At 34.3% G+C, this 18,114-nt stretch overlaps 1 protein-coding gene across 1 annotated transcript in view; it reads right to left on the bottom strand.

The window, feature by feature from the left end:
- Nucleotides 1–3,672, bottom strand: part of slc24a3 (solute carrier family 24 member 3) — a 107,344-nt gene extending 103,672 nt beyond the window's left edge. The window contains exon 1 of the mRNA XM_006638755.3: nucleotides 3,153–3,672. Coding sequence (XP_006638818.2) covers nucleotides 3,153–3,342 — 190 coding nt within the window. The 5' untranslated portion in view covers nucleotides 3,343–3,672. The remainder of the gene's footprint in view (nucleotides 1–3,152) is intronic.
- Between the last annotated feature and the right edge of the window lie 14,442 nt (nucleotides 3,673–18,114).

Below are 18,114 nucleotides of genomic sequence, written 5' to 3'. Positions count from 1 at the left end.
AATTTTGATTTACTGAAATCACACACAACCTCTATCCTATAATCTATCCTAACACATAACTTTTTCTTAACTCATCACTATCATTTCTCTTTTTCATATATAGTTTTGAAAAACTATATATGAAAATTTCTGGAAGCTTCACCTCTCAGAAGTGATCAATGAACAGCAAATCTCAAAGCTGTCAGTATCATGGATTAGATTCCTACTCAGAGTAAGGAGAATACAAGGCCCAGTCAAATATTACATTTTGGCAACAAAAAATTCCATTTGATTATTTGAGATAATGGACAGCATTGGTTATGTGATAGATATGGCATTAGGTAATGGCAGTTTTGTTTTGTGTTGAGTTTACAAAATCAGCCTCTCAAGGCTTTTCCAAAGCTGCAATCCAGAGCTCACTGAGTACTCAGGCAGATCACATCGAAATCTGTTTTAATGATGAGAGTGCCCTTTCTACACAATAAAGGAAACTAAAGGCTGTAGTACCTTAAAATGCTGAATGCTTTTGAGTTCAAAATGGAGTTAATGATTTGAACAAATTTTGACAACTATAGACTATAAGATTGTAAGAGCATAGTAACAAAGAATTTCATCATGCTTTTTTCTGGGTGCATTTTATTCTCCTTCTGAAGTAGATCTACCTATCTTTTATGTTTAAGTTTACCATAAATGTGCATATTTATTTTGCTGTTTTAAGAATGCAATTAATTAAGATATTTAAAGATAATAATGTATGTAATGCAATTTGGTAGTAAAACTGCTGGGAACAGTTAGGTATCACTATTATACTAGAAATGCTGCTTCAACTCCTAGGTTCCATAGTAGTCCAGGGAAGGATGACAAATGGCTCATGATTTAGCCTTAATACTTAACTCTAATCTGAAAACAATCTCTAATCAAGAAAACACGTGAAGACCTGTACATTTTCTATCTCATTAAATCATTCAGTCTATTAAAACAGCAATACTTTCTTATTTATAAACATGGTTACTAGTCTTGGGATAGATGTATCCAATTTTGTCAAATGTCTTCTTGCACTAGAATGTACAGTAGACCCCTTCGAAAACTTGGTAACTAAAAACATATGACATGTAATTTGCTGCCTTGTCTAAGCTAATTTTCAGGTTGACCCAAATTATATCAACCCAAGTTGCTATTTCATGAAGTTTTACTACAAAATGAAAAACAAAAACAGTTTGTATTATGATTCTAAAACAATAAAAATAATAACATCATATATTCTTTACTGTTCAGAAAATATAGACATTCACACACATTCACAGTGTGTATATTATATATAGTATGGAATATCTTGAGAATAAAGCAGTTAATCTTGTTTCAGCACAGGTCTCAACAAACTGGTGATGCCCTGCATGAACCTTAAGAGTAACTGAAACCAGTGTTTTTGTTTCCTAAGCCTCTCAGCTTTTTTCATTATATCCATTTCAAATTAGCGACCTACAAGTATCACACAGTGTTCCTACGATGTACAGAAACATACTGTACAGTAGCACTTAAAATCCAGTCAAATGTTCAAAACATTTTTAAAATGCTATCATACATTTTATTGTTACATAATGAGTTGAGCACATGTTGATAAATATCACAAATTTTATAATGATAGTGATTTTGAGAAGGAGAACTAAAAGTATAGCATTCTTTAAGGTGGTTTTCAGTTAAAACATAATGAGAAAACATCAGCTAGGAGCTCAGTTAAACATGCTTTACTTAATAAGTGGACACTTTAGCTTTGTCTTCATCTCTGATAGACCAGTGAAAAAAAACGGCACATCGGGTGATACAGCTATCAAAGATCAACATGAAATCAAGTCTAAAAACAGAATGTCAAGAAAAAAGATACCAAAAACCAACAAATGTTTTAAAAAAACAGAAGACAGTCCAAGTTTATTTTTAAAAAAGGTCCAACTGACTGTAACAGTGAAAGAATGATATCAGGTTATCCCTGTCAAAACTCCAAAAGCGAAACTGATATGTTCACTACCTTTCTACATTAAACAACACTGTTAGGTCTGGATAGTAGGTTACGCCCTTTATCAATAAATATGAATTTAACACCATATACTGTACATAACACATTACATAACACATTAAAAAAGACTAAGCTTGACATAGCATGGAGGTCTTCTTGGTAGTTCTTCCAAATAAAGTAGCCTTAGTTTTATGCAATGAACAAAGTTTAAAGGAACAAGGAATTAATGCAATCATCTTATCATGAAAATATTTTAAGTACATCAGAAAGCACCAACGTTATTGAAGTTGTCAGATGAGGAGAGAGTAAAAATGTCTTAAATCAGAGAACAGACACTAAATAACAGCTAATATGCCTAACTACGTGTACCCTGTACACTGGCCCTGGCTGTGTCCATATTCTTAGTGAATGCTTTAAGAAAGGATTAGAATTCCCAAAATTATTTACGACTATATTTAATCATTCCAAATGGAAGCTCTCAGATGTTAGATGTTCATGCACAGTGTTTGTATTACACCTGGAAGGGTAATGAGAGACATCCTCCTATGGGACAGTTATTCTCTTCTCTTTGAAACGATGCTCAGCTACAGTATATGCTAAAATGAATGTTGCTTCACACACCTTAAATCAATTCCGAGTTCTTAAACATTCTATAAAGCAGGCTTGGGCTTTTTAAAACAACATTTATTTGTAATAGGTGACAAAAATCATATCACAGTAAAAAAACCTTTCATCACTTCCCTAGTAAATAAGTTTTGGAAGACAACCATGACCACCATTAGCAGGAATTGATTATTAAATACAGATGTTGCAATAAATGTGTGAACCAGACAACCAGACATTTAAAAATGGCACACATCCCCCAATTTAATTTCTTCTTTACGTATTACATCTACTGTACAGTACTTCTAAATTAATATAACTGTACTACTAATAATACAACTTATATGTAGTGTATCCTCATTGCTGCTTTAACTTAATAAGGAAACCCTCATAACGCAAAATATACTTTTGTAACGACTAGCTACTGAAGAAGTTATATAATAAACCGTGAAATAAAACGATAAAAAATGAGGAGAAAACAAGCGTTTCGTAAACTCATAAGTGGCGTCTCAAAAAACCCTGACATTTAAACTCAGTGGGAAGCAAAACGAGAGCTCACCTGATTTCTCAGCCAGACATGAAAAACACGATACAACCAACAGCAAAAAGCCCATTAAACAGATCTGTCCCAAAAACAACTCCTTTCGCTTTTTTCTGCGCGCTTTGATCTTTTTTTGGTTCAGCATCACTTGAAGCTGCCGAGTCCTGGTTCGAAATGCTAGAGACATCCTGGCTCCAGCCCCATCCATAGAGCTTAACAGGATCTTTGCAAAAAAGAGGAAGAAACAGAAGGTTGCAAAAGTTTCAAAACCTAATAGGAGGAATACAGTCGGCTTAATAACAAAACTTGCTTTTTCTATATCATTTTAAATCCTAGTGTTGTGCGATGTTTAGGTGCTGGACTGTAGGAGCGGTCCATGGATGGTAAGGTTGGTGCCAGGTCTTGTAGGACCGGGTCTCATGTGAGGTTGTGGATGTTGTAAAAAGGAGAGGGAGAGAGAGAAAGAGAAGCGCTTATCCAGATTGATGCCGTGCAGCTGTTTGATGGTGAAACAGCTCCTGTGTGTGTGTGAGAGAGAGAGAGGGAGACGATCCAAGACTACTGGAGTTATTTTGAGCCTCGTAGATAAGCACCTATCACTGCCCTCTGCTGGATATACAGGCTTTCTTAAGTGAGTAAAAGAAAACGAGAACAATATTTCTTGCTCTTGGATTATGGTGCTTTTACCTGTGTGTGCGTTTTTGGATATGCGTAAGAGGAAGTATATAATACGTGTAACTGTTGTGGACGGAATTACAGCGTCCCTCTCTGCCTCCAGCAATGTTCATTAATTTACTTAGTGTAAAAAATATTACTATGCAACACGCATTTGACAAGAACATGAATGATTTAAAAACTATTACACGTGAATAAATACAAGTTAGAGGAAATACAGAAAATAGGTCCTATAGCAGTAACGATGAAAGGTTCATACTTCACAATTCATTTTTTGTAAATTAAAAAAATAGACTCTATATTTTAAAAATACAAAATATAACAATACAGGATGACCAACAACTGGAAATCATGTTTAATATCATTTTATTGTCATATTTTATATTCTAAATAAATTACAACATATTCACCCTGTCACGTTTTAAGAAGTGAAATGATTCCTTTTTGTCATTATGAAATCAATTTACAGTACATTTTACATTACCAAAAATATGCATTATCGAACCTCTTTAAAACACTAACAAATAACCTATAAAATGATACATTCAATCTTTATTGTTATTCTCTAGGGAATGGGGAAGTAAAAAAAGGAACATTTCTTTTTGACCTTGTTTTGTTTTTTTATAACTTCTGCTCCACATGAGGCATTATTAACCACCTCTGTAGTGGCTGAAATTATTTTGCAGCAGATGTACAACAAAATATGAAATAATATTGTTCTTCAATGCAGACAAAAAGCTTAGGAGATGAAGGTTACTCCTTTTACATTAATGTTTATAAATGTGCCATGAAAACTTCCCTGTAAATTATTAAGTATTTGACTTTAAGCTTTGTTGAGAATCACCCACCATGCATGATTGACATTTTATAAAGGAAAATACAAGATCCCCATGGACAAATGCTAGATAACCATCTAAGGTGTTTCTCCACAATGTGTTATCAAGACTGAACAGAAAAGTTTTACCTCATATAAGGAGCAGTAAGCAGAATTTCTAAAATGGTCTACATGTAGTATATTTAGGAAAAGAATAGCTTGTTTTCATATGTTATTTTTTATTCTGCAGGATTCTAAAATACTTAACAGATATAATGGGATTCCTCTTTCAGTGCTGAAGTACTGCAACCTCTCGAATCCCATCCTGTTAAGATCTAGGGTTTCTGACTGACTCATTTTGTGCCGTCAGTTAATTACAGTACATTACAATGAGTCACATGTGTGATTTCAATTTTTCTGGGTAAATAATTAAATGAGGTGATGCTCCCTTTTCCCTATAATCCCTTGCACTAAAGATGGACCATTTCTGATAGAATATCACTGATGCCCAGACAAAAAATAATACAGAAAAAGGGCCAAGAGATAGTTCATTACCCATGTGAACATCCATGATATCAACAAACAATGTTTTACTGATACTTTTATTTACTAAATTTCCCCTCTGAAATAGACTTTCTCATGTGACACCTACCATGTGGACTATCTTATATAACATTCATGGTAGATTCTAGCTACCTCATTGTGTTTATTATTGTGCAAGATAGAGTAAACACTGCAGCCTGCTAATCAACATGTCTAACAGCACCAGAATTATTTTCTTTGGAAAAAGTGTGCACATGGGGTACATTAAAAGGCTTGCATTTAATGCAACAAACACCACATTTACTTCCTTGAAAATGCAGAGGTCTGTTGTGGTGATTGTGTGGTTCCCTTAAGAGATTTTTTTTAGTTTACAAAAGTAAACTTTTAGGAGGACAAAAGTGTTTGAAATGGTGACTTGCAGTCCGGAAAGATACAAAGCAAAAGAAAACCACCTGGGATAACAACCCTTAGTAACCAAAGCTCTGCTGTAGCTACATATTCTATGGCCGTGGCAAATTACATAAAAAACTTGCTTTTGTCCTATGCTGCTCACAGTCAAGTGAAGTTTCCATGTGAATCCTTCGGTACATCCACAGACATTGCATGCAGTGACATCAGAGTGTTGGTCCATACAGAGGATACCTTTTCATAGGTCAGAAAAGCTGCACTGAGACTGTTTTTTGGGCTTGTCGTGGAATTATAGAGATGTTTTGAAACAAACTATACAGTTATTAGAATTTTCTTAATACGTTTTGACTGCGGTTTGGCATAATTACTTTACATTTTGTTTCACGCACGATTTACCATTTGAAGACACCACTTCTACACATTCCAGATAGGTTAATTCTACTTTAGGTATATACTGTAGGTCTTGAAGGTGTTGATTAGAGTTTAATTTTGATGTAATTAAAGGAACTACTGTTCTATTTCCTTTTGTATTGCTCTAAGAACGATTAGATGGAATTTAACATCACATTCTTTCTATTCTATTCTTTCAATAGATTAAATACCCACAAATCCAGTTTATGCAGCAAGGAAAACACATTTCAGTCATATATTCAGTGTGCATGTCTGAAGAGCAGCCTAAGTGCAATATTTGTGTAGAATACCACATTTCTGTTAAATAAAATAAAGTTTAGCTCTATGAGTACTTTATATTTTAGGAAAAATATTTTTCCTATTAAATCTTGTACTTTGGAATTGTACTACTGTTGATTTTTTTTTTCAATGACATCCAAACTAGTGGAAACTAAAATTCAAAGTAATCCTAGACTTTAGATTTTGGGGGATGGTTCTCTGACAAAAACATCTACAAAAAGAATTTCTGTTACTTGCAGACACAGCTGCCAATACATACATTCTCTCTAGCTGGAAATCAGATAATCTTTCCCTGAAGAAACAGTGGTTGATGAAACCAATGTCCTGATCTTGTTTTTTTTTATATGCTGTATATGGTCCTTTTTGTATGCTGTTATTTAAACCTCATATCATCCAAAACAAATAATTTTACTTAATGGTGTGTGTGGGGGGGGGGCTTATTCAAGGTTCCTACAGGCATGTTTACTGGGATTTGCACACATAATGTTGACTTACTGTACCTCTCTCTAATTGGATATAAACAAGGGTTGAAAATGAAAATGACCACTACAGTATGTATCAGCAAACATTTTTAAATAAAATCAGAAATAGATTTTTAAAAATAAATAACAGAATTCAAAATAGCACGACACACCCTTAGGCCAGGTGCTCAATGCCTTGTAGTTCTACTGTACATATTGAATGTGAATGCATTTGACATCCACACGCTGCCTGAGTCTGTGTTGAAGACAACTAGGCAATGTGGTATATTTAAACAATAAGGTCATTTTTCTAAAATAAGAGATTTAGGTGGCAAGTTTTCAAGAATCTCAAGCCTTTTGTCTTGTGGGGTAGGCAGAGTGAATATACAGCAATGTTTCTCATTGTTTTCATGTTTGACCTTAAGGAAGAGTACAATTTACTTCACAGGCTAGACAGGCTCTGGAAATGTTTCCTTGGCAATCTGACATTTTACTGTGAGATGACTAAATGAGTAATAGATGGTGAAAGGTAATGTCATGATAGCCTATGTAAATATAAAGTATAAGACAAAAACCTTTATCACCCAGTGTGTGAAAGAACTAGTTGATGTACATGAAATGGAAAAAAAAGCTAGCAGCAGGTCTTGGGGAGTACACAAGTAGAATGTAACCCTCGATATTACAGACAAGCTTGATGAATCCTGAATGCTGAGTGAATGATAGAATGTGATTAATTTTCTTTGGCTGATAACGAAATGAGCGGCTGAAAGCTTTCTACAGATTGAAAGAACAATGACACAACCCTCTAATGGTGAACTTGATTAAGGGTGAAGTATACAGTGCCTTCCAAAAGTATTCAGAACCCTTCCTATGGTGTCCCATTCTGTGAAGTTACAGAATGATGCATAGACTTTCTAAACGTAATTTTATTCAGAACCTGAAGGCTCATACTGAAGTCTTCTTAGGGTAAGATACATTACTGTAAAACATCTAAAAAAATTGATTGCATACAGTATATATTCATACTCATGGACTCTATTCGGTGGATGCACCTTTGGAAGCAATAGAGAACTAAATCTTTATTGGTTAAGTCTTGACCCACTTTGCACACCAACACTCTCAATTTGCTTGGGGAAATCACAGTTTACAAGTCATTGTTTTGAGTACAGTAGGCCAATCAAGGAAATGCATTTATTACAGTGCAGGTTCAGATCCCTGCCACACTGAAAGGTGAATTTATATCCCTGTTTTAAGTCTTTAGCACACAAAAAGGTTGTGCTCCAGTATTTGCCTTTACTTTGCTCTGTCTGTCTCTCTGTCTTTTTCCTTCAGTCCTAACAAGCTTTCCAGTCTCTTCTAAGGAGAAGCATCTTCACAGCATGATGCCATCACAACCTGCTTGCCTGTAAGGGCAAATGGGACTGGGAGATGTGCCATGTCTGCACCAAATGTAATGTGTTGCATTTATACCAAAACAATCTTGCTCTTGTCTGACCGCAAAATAATTTGGGGTATCACTTAGTTGCTACCCCAAAAGGTGCTGTGTTGCAAACCCCCTACAGGATTTGAGATGTTTCTTTTCTCTCCCATACAATCCCCCTTATGACTGGGTTATTGTTGACCTATGGACATTTTCTCCCATCCCAATAAACGTAAAAACACTCAAAGAGATATGAAGGGTTGTTGAAAAGATTTATACCCTTCACCAGACCTGTGCCTTTATACAACTACCTCTAAGTTTAAAAACTCCAAGGTCTTCATAGTTGAGTCTTTTCTTAAAATTCATTACTTAACTGAGGGACCTTCTTGAGAAGGTATATTTATTCTCTAAACATGTAAAACACTACTGTGCACAGACACCATTCAACCAATTATGTGTGCCAAATTTCATTTAGGTTTACCACAGAAAAGGGTTTGAATACTTTTGCAGTCTTTTTTCCAATTTATTTAATATCCATTTACTCTTTTTGTTGTTTCTTTGAATGTGTGGAGTAGGTTTTTTATATAAATTAATTGGTACTTCAAAGCATCATGACAGCAAGCTTTAAAGCAGAAAAATTATGAAAACTGCTATTCTAAACACTTTTGCATGACACTTTATTTAAGCTCCATTCAAAGTTATAATTATATTTATTTTTAGACACATACAATATGACTTGTAGAACTGTCCAATAAATACTTTACATTGTTCTTGGACTATTGTTAGTTCAGGTAAATAAAACTGAGAACAGCCAATGTCAGCCTGTGAATCAATCCAAAGATTTTTTAATTTTTAAATAAAAAATTGGATTGACATAATTCACATACTTAGGTTTTACAGTGTATTAGATCAAGTCTAAGCCACTAATTACATTTACAGAACACTTATCCTATTATTACAGGACCATGTACAATTCTTGATGAATTGAACAATATGCTATATTGATGACCTGACAAAAGTTGCAAATTGTAAAAATCCAATCACAATATTCAAATCTAGAGCTCTTCGAAAAAAACTTTCAAGATTATGTGCTTAAATTAAACTAACTGTATTGTGAAAAAATGTGCTCTTTATATAGAGATACAAATATTTCAAAGAGAAAAACAAAGTGTAGTAAAGCAACAGAAGGGTTAGATGTGACTCACGGACAGAGACTTGTTTTATATTAAAAATGAAAAATAAGTTGTAAGACAGTGTTTAATATCTGTCAGCACAAATCTATTACTACTTGAGGTCCAGTGATTGTTTCTTACTCAACATCTTGCAAAAGCATCTGTTTTGCTTCTGGGAGTTTTCCATTCAATCTAACAACTGTCTGTCTGAAATCAAATTGTTACATTGAAAATGATCAATATCCCTGATTATACATTGCATTTACATTAGATATGGATTTTACTTTCTTCCTGAGGATGCTGCTATTAGGGTAAGGGACATCAAATCTAAGTGGATCCTTAGGAGAAAGGCATTGATTCATTGACATTTTCAAAAGTTTTTTTTTTAATCTAGATGTTAAATATTAAAGAGAAGAACCTTCAGATTACCTATGGCAATAAAATCCTTCATAATAAATCAGATAATCTAGTTATGCATTTCCTAAGGAATCATGTCATATTTAATTATTGTTCTTAACCTGTTAAGTGTGGATAGTTTATTAAGAAAGATTAAATATACAGATATTGAATTCAATAATAGTGCAATTGTATGCTACAAATACTCTACAGTTAAGGAATGTACTCATTCATAAATTCTGGAACTTAGAATTTAAGTAGTAACTCTTTTTTAGGCTTAATGTATTTTATCATGATTAATAGTATTCCAAATTAAATTAACTGAAACATAACCTATTGTTACCTTACTTTAAAAGTCCACCTTAAGATGGTGCTCAATCAAAATATAATTGATTGCGAAGTCAAATTGGAAAATAATCAATATATCATCAAACTTAAAATTGCACAGATGACAGCTGGTTTCTGTTAACTCAAATGCACAAAATATTATGATTTAATGGATGTAAAAGATATCATATGGAAAGCCTTTTGAATTGAGACTGAATATTAACTTATCATATTTCCAATGCTACTATAATACAAAGAGAAGTTATATTTTAAATGTATGAGATATGGTATAAACCATCAGAACAAAGAATGTTTGTTCCACACCACATCCAAATCACAAGTGGTCTTGTACAAAGTGGAACCAGAAAAGGCACTCTAGTACAAATATGTTTAAACAGCTCATGAAAGTGTCCGCTGCTTTTATAAGAATTGATCCATGTCTTTCATCTCCTGTCTGTGATCTACAGTTGTCTCTCTCTACAATACAATTCAGTGTTGCACATCTTTTGATGTACAATTACTAGGTTAGGTAGCATTATGCTAGTAACATATGCCATCTATCTTATTTCTTAAATTATTTTAATCAGTTTAGCTTGCTAACAAGGGAAATTACAATTATGAACTAAATAATCCCATTTCAGAATTTATTTTAGGTTTCTAGAGAGAATCTAGCTGGCATCAGCTAATAGAAAATCTCATTTCAAACATTCCCATTCGTGTACACAGATTTCCTGAAAGAATTTAGGAAAAAGCATGCATGAGATTTTTTACACTTTCACTCAAATTATGGTGACACTGTATTTAGTAATACGAAAACAGTCACAGGTGTTCCTCTACCCTAACTCATAAATACAATAAGTCTTTGCTGGCAGCAATGTGGGGGATTAAACTGACAGCAGATAATGGTCTCCCACATCCCCAGATTATGGATTAGAGCTCAGGATATGAGAAGCCAGACGATGACATAAGAATTGCTTTCCTGAAAATCATGCTGAAGTGACACTGTTGATTTCTGATTATTCAGGGTTTAGACTTAATTCTATCTGGACATATGTTAACTAGATAGATAAAATGGCTTTCAAGAATCCTAAAAAAAGTTTCAACGAGTTGAAATTTCTCATTTGAAACCTGAGTGTAACTTGAAAAACTAAAACTTGCCATAGTGCATGCTTATACAGCGCTAACAAGAATATCAAGATTAATAAAATGTGAGTTAGTCTGTAATTTTAAAACAAAGCATCTCCCAAATGAACCTTGTGACAAAGGACTGTTGCACAGCTTCTGAAGTCTCAAATGGTCATTCATTACCTTTTCATCTTTATCGCTTCCGAAAAGGATGGAAAAAAGGACATTTTCATTATATGTTAAATATTTCTTACTGTTTATTGTATTAGTCTTACCTGTTGTGGACCCAGTTCTTGATTTTCGGTCTATTCCAATCAAAGAAAAGTCTAACATTTTGAATTAAGGATACCTGGTTTAAAAGGAGGCTAATATCTCCTTCAAGAGGAACTCGGATTAGAATTTGGGGTATTTAACCAGTCCTTTTGGCGAATATATGCAACTATCTTTAAAGCTGATAGTGGGAAATTCCCCTGAGAAACTGCACTGATTATCTTTATGGAATGTTGTTACAGACTCTAGACCTGTACACACTCAGACAAAATGTAGTGTTTTGAGAATGTGAGAATGTAAATTTACAAACTCTTTACCAATTCACCTATAATTAAGTCAGCCATCCCTGGTGTGGCTATTTATAATTAATTAGAGGCTTCATAGAGGCCTCTAGTGGCAGGTCCCCTGCAACTGCAGTCCCTTCTTAAGATGGCCATTCAAATATGTTTTGTCTTTTTGCTGTTGTAAATATTTTCATTTCACAGCAGCCCCTCTAAAAAAAAACACATGCTTTGTGCACTTCTTCTCCTGCCTATACATCAAGACTTCAGTAGCCATCCCTGAATGTATTGCGAGGTGGTAGTGTATAGACAATATTTACCCATTATATAGACAAACATTACTCATTTGTTTCCTGATTGGATTGTTCTTTTAACTTGTTCTTTGTTTCCAAAGTCTGTGCACTTGTTTGTTCAGTCTTTAAAGGTGTTAACTTTGAATATGTGCATTACCTTCCTCAAGCATTAATAAACTGAAACTTACATGATGCACCGTTTGAGAAATGTTATGGAATGAGATTATGTCTGAGTTCTTCTTTGCTGTATCAGTCCCCTTTAACTGCCTACTGGAATTGCAGCACACTGAGGTCCAGTGCTTAACCTAGGCTTATTGAACCTAAATCTCAGTGTCATCTGGTTGGACAAGGAAATATGGACATCTATAACACAAGCTGCTGGAATATATTACAGTTTACAAATGGATACCAGAAAGCCTGTATATAGGGGTAGAGTAACAGTTTCTGTTCAGAATTTGAAAATAAGATGTAATACTGTAATCACACAATAATAATAATTATTATTGGAATAATCTGTGACAGGAAAATTCCCAGAAAGTTAAAGTGCAAAATGTACAAGACTGTGATTAGACCTGTACTACTATATGGAGCTGAATGCTTGGCAGTTGGAAAGAGGGAAGAGAACTTGATGAGAAGAACTGAAATGAGGATGTTGAGATGGATTCTGCAGATTTCAATGAAGGATAAGATCAGAAATGAAGAAATCCGTAGACGATGTAGGGTGGTGGATGTGGTTGAGAAGATGCGAGAGGCGAGGTTACGGTGGTATGGACATATCATGAGGAGGGACGTTGAGGAAGTAACAAAGAGGGTAATGGAATTTGAGGTGGAAGGTAACAGAGGAAGAGGCAGGCCTAGAAAGAGATGGATAGATTGTGTGAGAAAAGATATGGAGGGGTGTGAAGTGAGTGAGGAAGATGTGCTCGACAGAGACAAATGGAGAAGAGCAACCAAAGCAGCTGACCCCAGGACAGTCTGGGACTAAGGCTGTGAAAAAGAAGAAGAAGAAGAAGACTGTAATCACACAATCAGAAGCCAGGATTGGTCAAATTCCAGGCAGGAATGCTGCTATTGCTCCCCTGAACAGGGTACTTCATTTAGATTACTCTTGTAAATATAAATGGGAGCAAAGTAAACTGTTTGGATAAAAAAAAATATCGGACAGGAATGATAAGGTATAGTAATTGATTTAACAACTGTTAGAGAATCTCAGCCTATATTGACAACTATTGTGCATCATGAAGAAGCATAATAATACTGTATGTTAAGTGATTAAGGAGATTGCCAAACCCCTCAGAAGAATTTTACACAGTTACAGTAAGCATAAATCATATTCCCAGTTAAAAAGTACAAATTAGAGTTAAAATTATGATTTGTGTATTGGGATTTTGAAAGGCTATTTTGTGGAAAGGTATTATTTTATTAGTTTTCCATCCCTCAGTTTGAAACTGCTAGTTATGTCTTTACAGCCTGGATCACAGTAATGGCTCCTGAGCTGCATGCCAAGCAACTTGCAACTAGCAACTTGATCTTTTCTTGTATTGGAATCTATAACTTTGCTTTCAATGTTTTTATTTTTGACTACATTGTTCAAACAGTTGTAAAGAGCTAGGTCCTGCAAGGCAGCTCAAGGGATTGGTAATCTGCGTGGATACAATCTGTACTGTTTTAATATTAATAACTGTATTCACTTTCCTAGTACCTCCCACTAATTTCGACTAATCTAATCTGCCCATCTGGTAGTTCTCTAGCATAAACTAATTGCATATCAAATGGATGAGATTTTAAGTATTCTTTTCTAATTTGTTCTGGTATGAATCCTGAATGCATCCAATATTTACATGGAAGTCATAGTGTTATACACAAATTCTGGATAACATTGTTGAACAGGGGAAAATCGAATTTTACCATAAAATGTGTTTCTTTCTTGGTTTATACACAATGTAAAAAAGGAACCTAAAGTAATGTACTTGGTTTTGTAGGTATTTGTGTAGATATAACTTTTATTGGGAGCCACAGGATATACCAATGTGCTTTGGGTAATTGTTACAGGTCTCATATTATGCAAGATGAGATTGTTATAGAGATGTCACTCCCTAGGAATTCCAAACTCACAGGAGTTTCATGGACTGCATTAGCTGGTCTTTTGGCATTGTAGACTACTGTGTTTGCTGTGTGGTTGGGTCTAGGGCATGCTTAAGAGTTAGTGATTCAATCCTGGATACAGAACAGTTGCATATGCCACATGCTATTAGTATGCCACATATACTTATTTGTGTAGTTATTTTAATTATTTTGACATAAGAGCTGACAGCACCCATTGACATAAGAGAGAGGCAAAGTATAAGTGAATGGAAATTCAGAAAATAAAATTCATCTCAGAAAATTTAATTTAAAAAATAGTAATGGCAATGAGCCTTTTCTGGTTTGGATGTATGTTCTATATAGCCTTCTTTCTTGGCACAGTTTAAGTACTGCAAAAATTCAAAGACACTGATATACCTTAACTGTTATCTATTTTAAATCACTTAACAGTTGCCACACATAAATATGTTCAATGAGGCAATAAGCACTAACTGTCATACAGCAGCTCAAAATACTTTATTTGTCTACCATTAAGGAAGGTGTTAATTTTGTTTGGCTCGCCTGTGCTTGTGATATCCATTGATAGCTATGTTTTACTGCTGTAGATACTGAATGTAACTCCACTATGACATACCCCAACAATCTACATGGAACCTAACTAAACAACTTGGACATGTAGCAGCCAAGACTAGATTGAACAGAGTACTAGACAAAATAATTGACTTTGGACAAATATTCTTCCCAACACTTAACATTTTAATGTATGCAATGACCAACTCTGCTTCCTGGGATTTGTAAAGGTAAAGAATACAATCCATACTCTTCATAAAAAACTCAGACAATCTTTTCCCCCAAGAGGACAACTTTTAGCTCAGTTTAGCTCAAAACACATCACAGTTTTTATATTAATTGTTGAAATTCACCTCGGTGATGAACACCACTGATTGTGAAGCCTAAGTGTTTTATAAATAGCACTGGAAATTTTCCAGGAAGGATGGAAAAAGTGGTTAAGCTCTAGGCTACAAACTTTCATTTAGCCTTTAACCCCTCGCAGTCTCAGACACAGCAGAGAAAAAGCTTTTTAGCAGTAAAGTTTGGGTGCCATTTGGGTAATGTAATTCAAAACAGGCGGCTGCAAAATTGCAATACCTTTCGCGACCTTTGTGTGCCAAGTTCAGTGCAATGGTACAGAATATAGTGACTTAATGGTAAGGTAGTGATGCCTTTTCACTAAAGTCTGGGGTTGCCACTTCAGTTCTTATGCATTATAGTAGATATTGAAATCCCAGTGTAAATGCACAGAAGCTAATGTGTGCATTTGTTTTTTCCAGACTTGATTATTGCTATGAAGCGCTGGTTAATGTACAGTATTTAATGACTTATATACATACAGCTTACCACTCTTTGAAATTTAGCCTTCTTTCAGTTCCCACAACTAGGCTCTGAACACTTAGAACTCATATTAGATCTTAGCACTTTTAAATCTTTACTTTTATACTCTAGTTTTGATTCTGTTTATCATTCTGCTTATTCTGTTATATTAAAATTTATATTTCTCAGTGTTTCTAATATTTTGCTTTCTTTTATTGTAAAGACCCTCGAGATGATGTGTCATGAAAGGTTCCATTTAAAATGATTAATGTGATCCATCTTGCTCAGTTTGAATTATATTGTGATCCAAAGACCTCATTAAGATGTTTTATTTACCTACAACCTTATGCCAGGGTTAACTTTATGATTAAGGAAAGCATCATTCGTACACTGACATAAATCATGTCTATCAGTTTGAGCACCATGTTTTTGAGGTACTACCCCTTTAAAATACACAAAAGCTGTTTTTATTTATACTGACATGTCTTGCTGATTCTCTAGCAGAATTGAGTAGCAAGTGATAGAGGAGCCACAGGAAGTTACAGTTTAGAATTTTTCCACTGATTGTAATCATTCTCTTCTCTAAAGCTAAGAAAATAATCATTTTCACATTTTGTTCATGAATATATTCAATTTATCTTGAAAGCTTGAGCTACACTTGGATGGTTATCTCTGAGATAACATTAAATGTAACTGGTATTTTTAACAGTTTTACTGTTTTTTAAACACATCCTCGGTCCATAGCACAATGAATATTTTTGGAAAACATCCTCCATTTCTATAAAATGAGAAGTTCTAAAATACTAATACAACTTTTGGACACTTAAAATTTTATAGAATAATTCTTGCCTTGAACCAATGTTTTTAAAAGATTGAGAATATATTCAAAGTAAGTTAAAATAGAATTACTATCACATCCTTTTCAAGTCTTCTAAACACTTACATTGGTCTTTTGGAAAAAAACATTAATTGCACAAAGACAGAAAGCCCAGTGCTTCACAGTGGTTTTCTTAAGACAGTTTTTTAACAAACTGGAATTAATACATGCCCAGCAGATTCCATAATAAAGTAAAAAAGCTTTTTCTTAAATGCAGTTTAACAGTTTGGAAAGGCTTCCCTTTATGGCTATGCACAGTGTGACGGATTCCCAATAGTTAAACTTGGAAGGCATATAATGAAAAGAAAAAACAAATTAAGTCCAGCTAAATTGTTTTTCCATAGCCAGTGGGGCTTGGCAAAGAAAGTGTACACTAGATGAAAGAGATAAAGTTTATAAAGACACACTACAGAGTCAATGAAACAGAATCTGTGGAATGTGATACAGTTTCCCTTGTTAATGCAACACACATTCATACACCTTATGGTGTCTCAGGCATCCCCATTTTAAAATAGCTTCTGACTTTTGAACAAAGAAGTGAGAAAATCTGATTTCTCCATTTATACAAATTTAGTAGAAAGTACAAAAGTACTGGCACTCACACTGCCAAAAGCCTTAACATGTGTGTCTTTGTAAGCATTATTCTATTTCTGCTTGAAAGAAACCCTCCATGTCTCAAAAGGACACAGCATACACAAGCAAAGGCCTCTTTTACAGCTCAGATTAGAGGGCATATAAAACAAGCTATAAATAATTTATTATAATGTTATGATTACCAGTAAATGAGCCTATGCCAACAAGAGAGGATTATTTTTAGTAGAACTATTTTAAAAAAGCTTTTTTTTAGTTTAAGACAAGTCTAGCTTACTATTAGAACCAGATACTATGGGTTGATCCACTCCCTTATAAGCAATGTCATCAAGCAAACTGTCTTGAAGCAAGAAGTAGTGGGACTGATATCTTAAACTGATTAGTTAATTACAGAAGTTTCACAATTCCCTACATTACCTCCTTAACAAATTCAGCTACTCATAAGTGAAAAAAAACATATTATTGACTTTCATAGTATTTTCTTTTGTTTCCTTTAGATGACGTTTTGAAAAGAGCAGGTCACTTAGTTCTGTGATATGATTGTACTGTGAGAAACATTTATGGTTTTGATGATGTCTTTACTCACAGGTAAAGATATTCTTAATAGAATATTTTCACACAGAGAATGTGGATTTACATTTTACCCGGTGGCACAGGTTTAGAGAACTGTATGGTTCCAACTTGAACTAACCTTTTTATTCTTTAACTCTATAAAGCAAGCCTTATCCTACTATTAAATTTGACTTTATTACAAACGTGATGTTTTTGCATTTTAACAATTTATACAGTGCAGTAAAAGCTACTTTTAAAAACTAAGTAATGGATAGCACATATAATTTATTTCCATGGTGTGAAAACGTAGAAAGCAAAATGTAGAGCAGAGTGCTGAGGTTAAAAGTACTAAACAGATAGGGGTTGCCACCGTAGATGACAAAGAATATAGGAAATCATCTGCACTAAATGAATCATGTGTAACTATTAAATGCCTTCATGAACAACTTTCTTCAGTGGGCTGGACATCTCTAGAGGTTATTATACTGCTAGCCAGCAACTGACACAGAATTATTGCTGAACGGCACATTGTGTTCTATGCTTTTCAACTGAATGTATTGAAAGATAGAGACCTACATTCATCTATGTCTCTACCTTTCAAAATTCAAAGACTATTTTGTACCTTCTCA

This window comes from Lepisosteus oculatus, chromosome 17 (assembly GCF_040954835.1).
Source record: "Lepisosteus oculatus isolate fLepOcu1 chromosome 17, fLepOcu1.hap2, whole genome shotgun sequence".
Taxonomy (NCBI): domain Eukaryota; kingdom Metazoa; phylum Chordata; class Actinopteri; order Semionotiformes; family Lepisosteidae; genus Lepisosteus; species Lepisosteus oculatus.
This window is presented reverse-complemented; position numbering and strand designations above follow the sequence as displayed.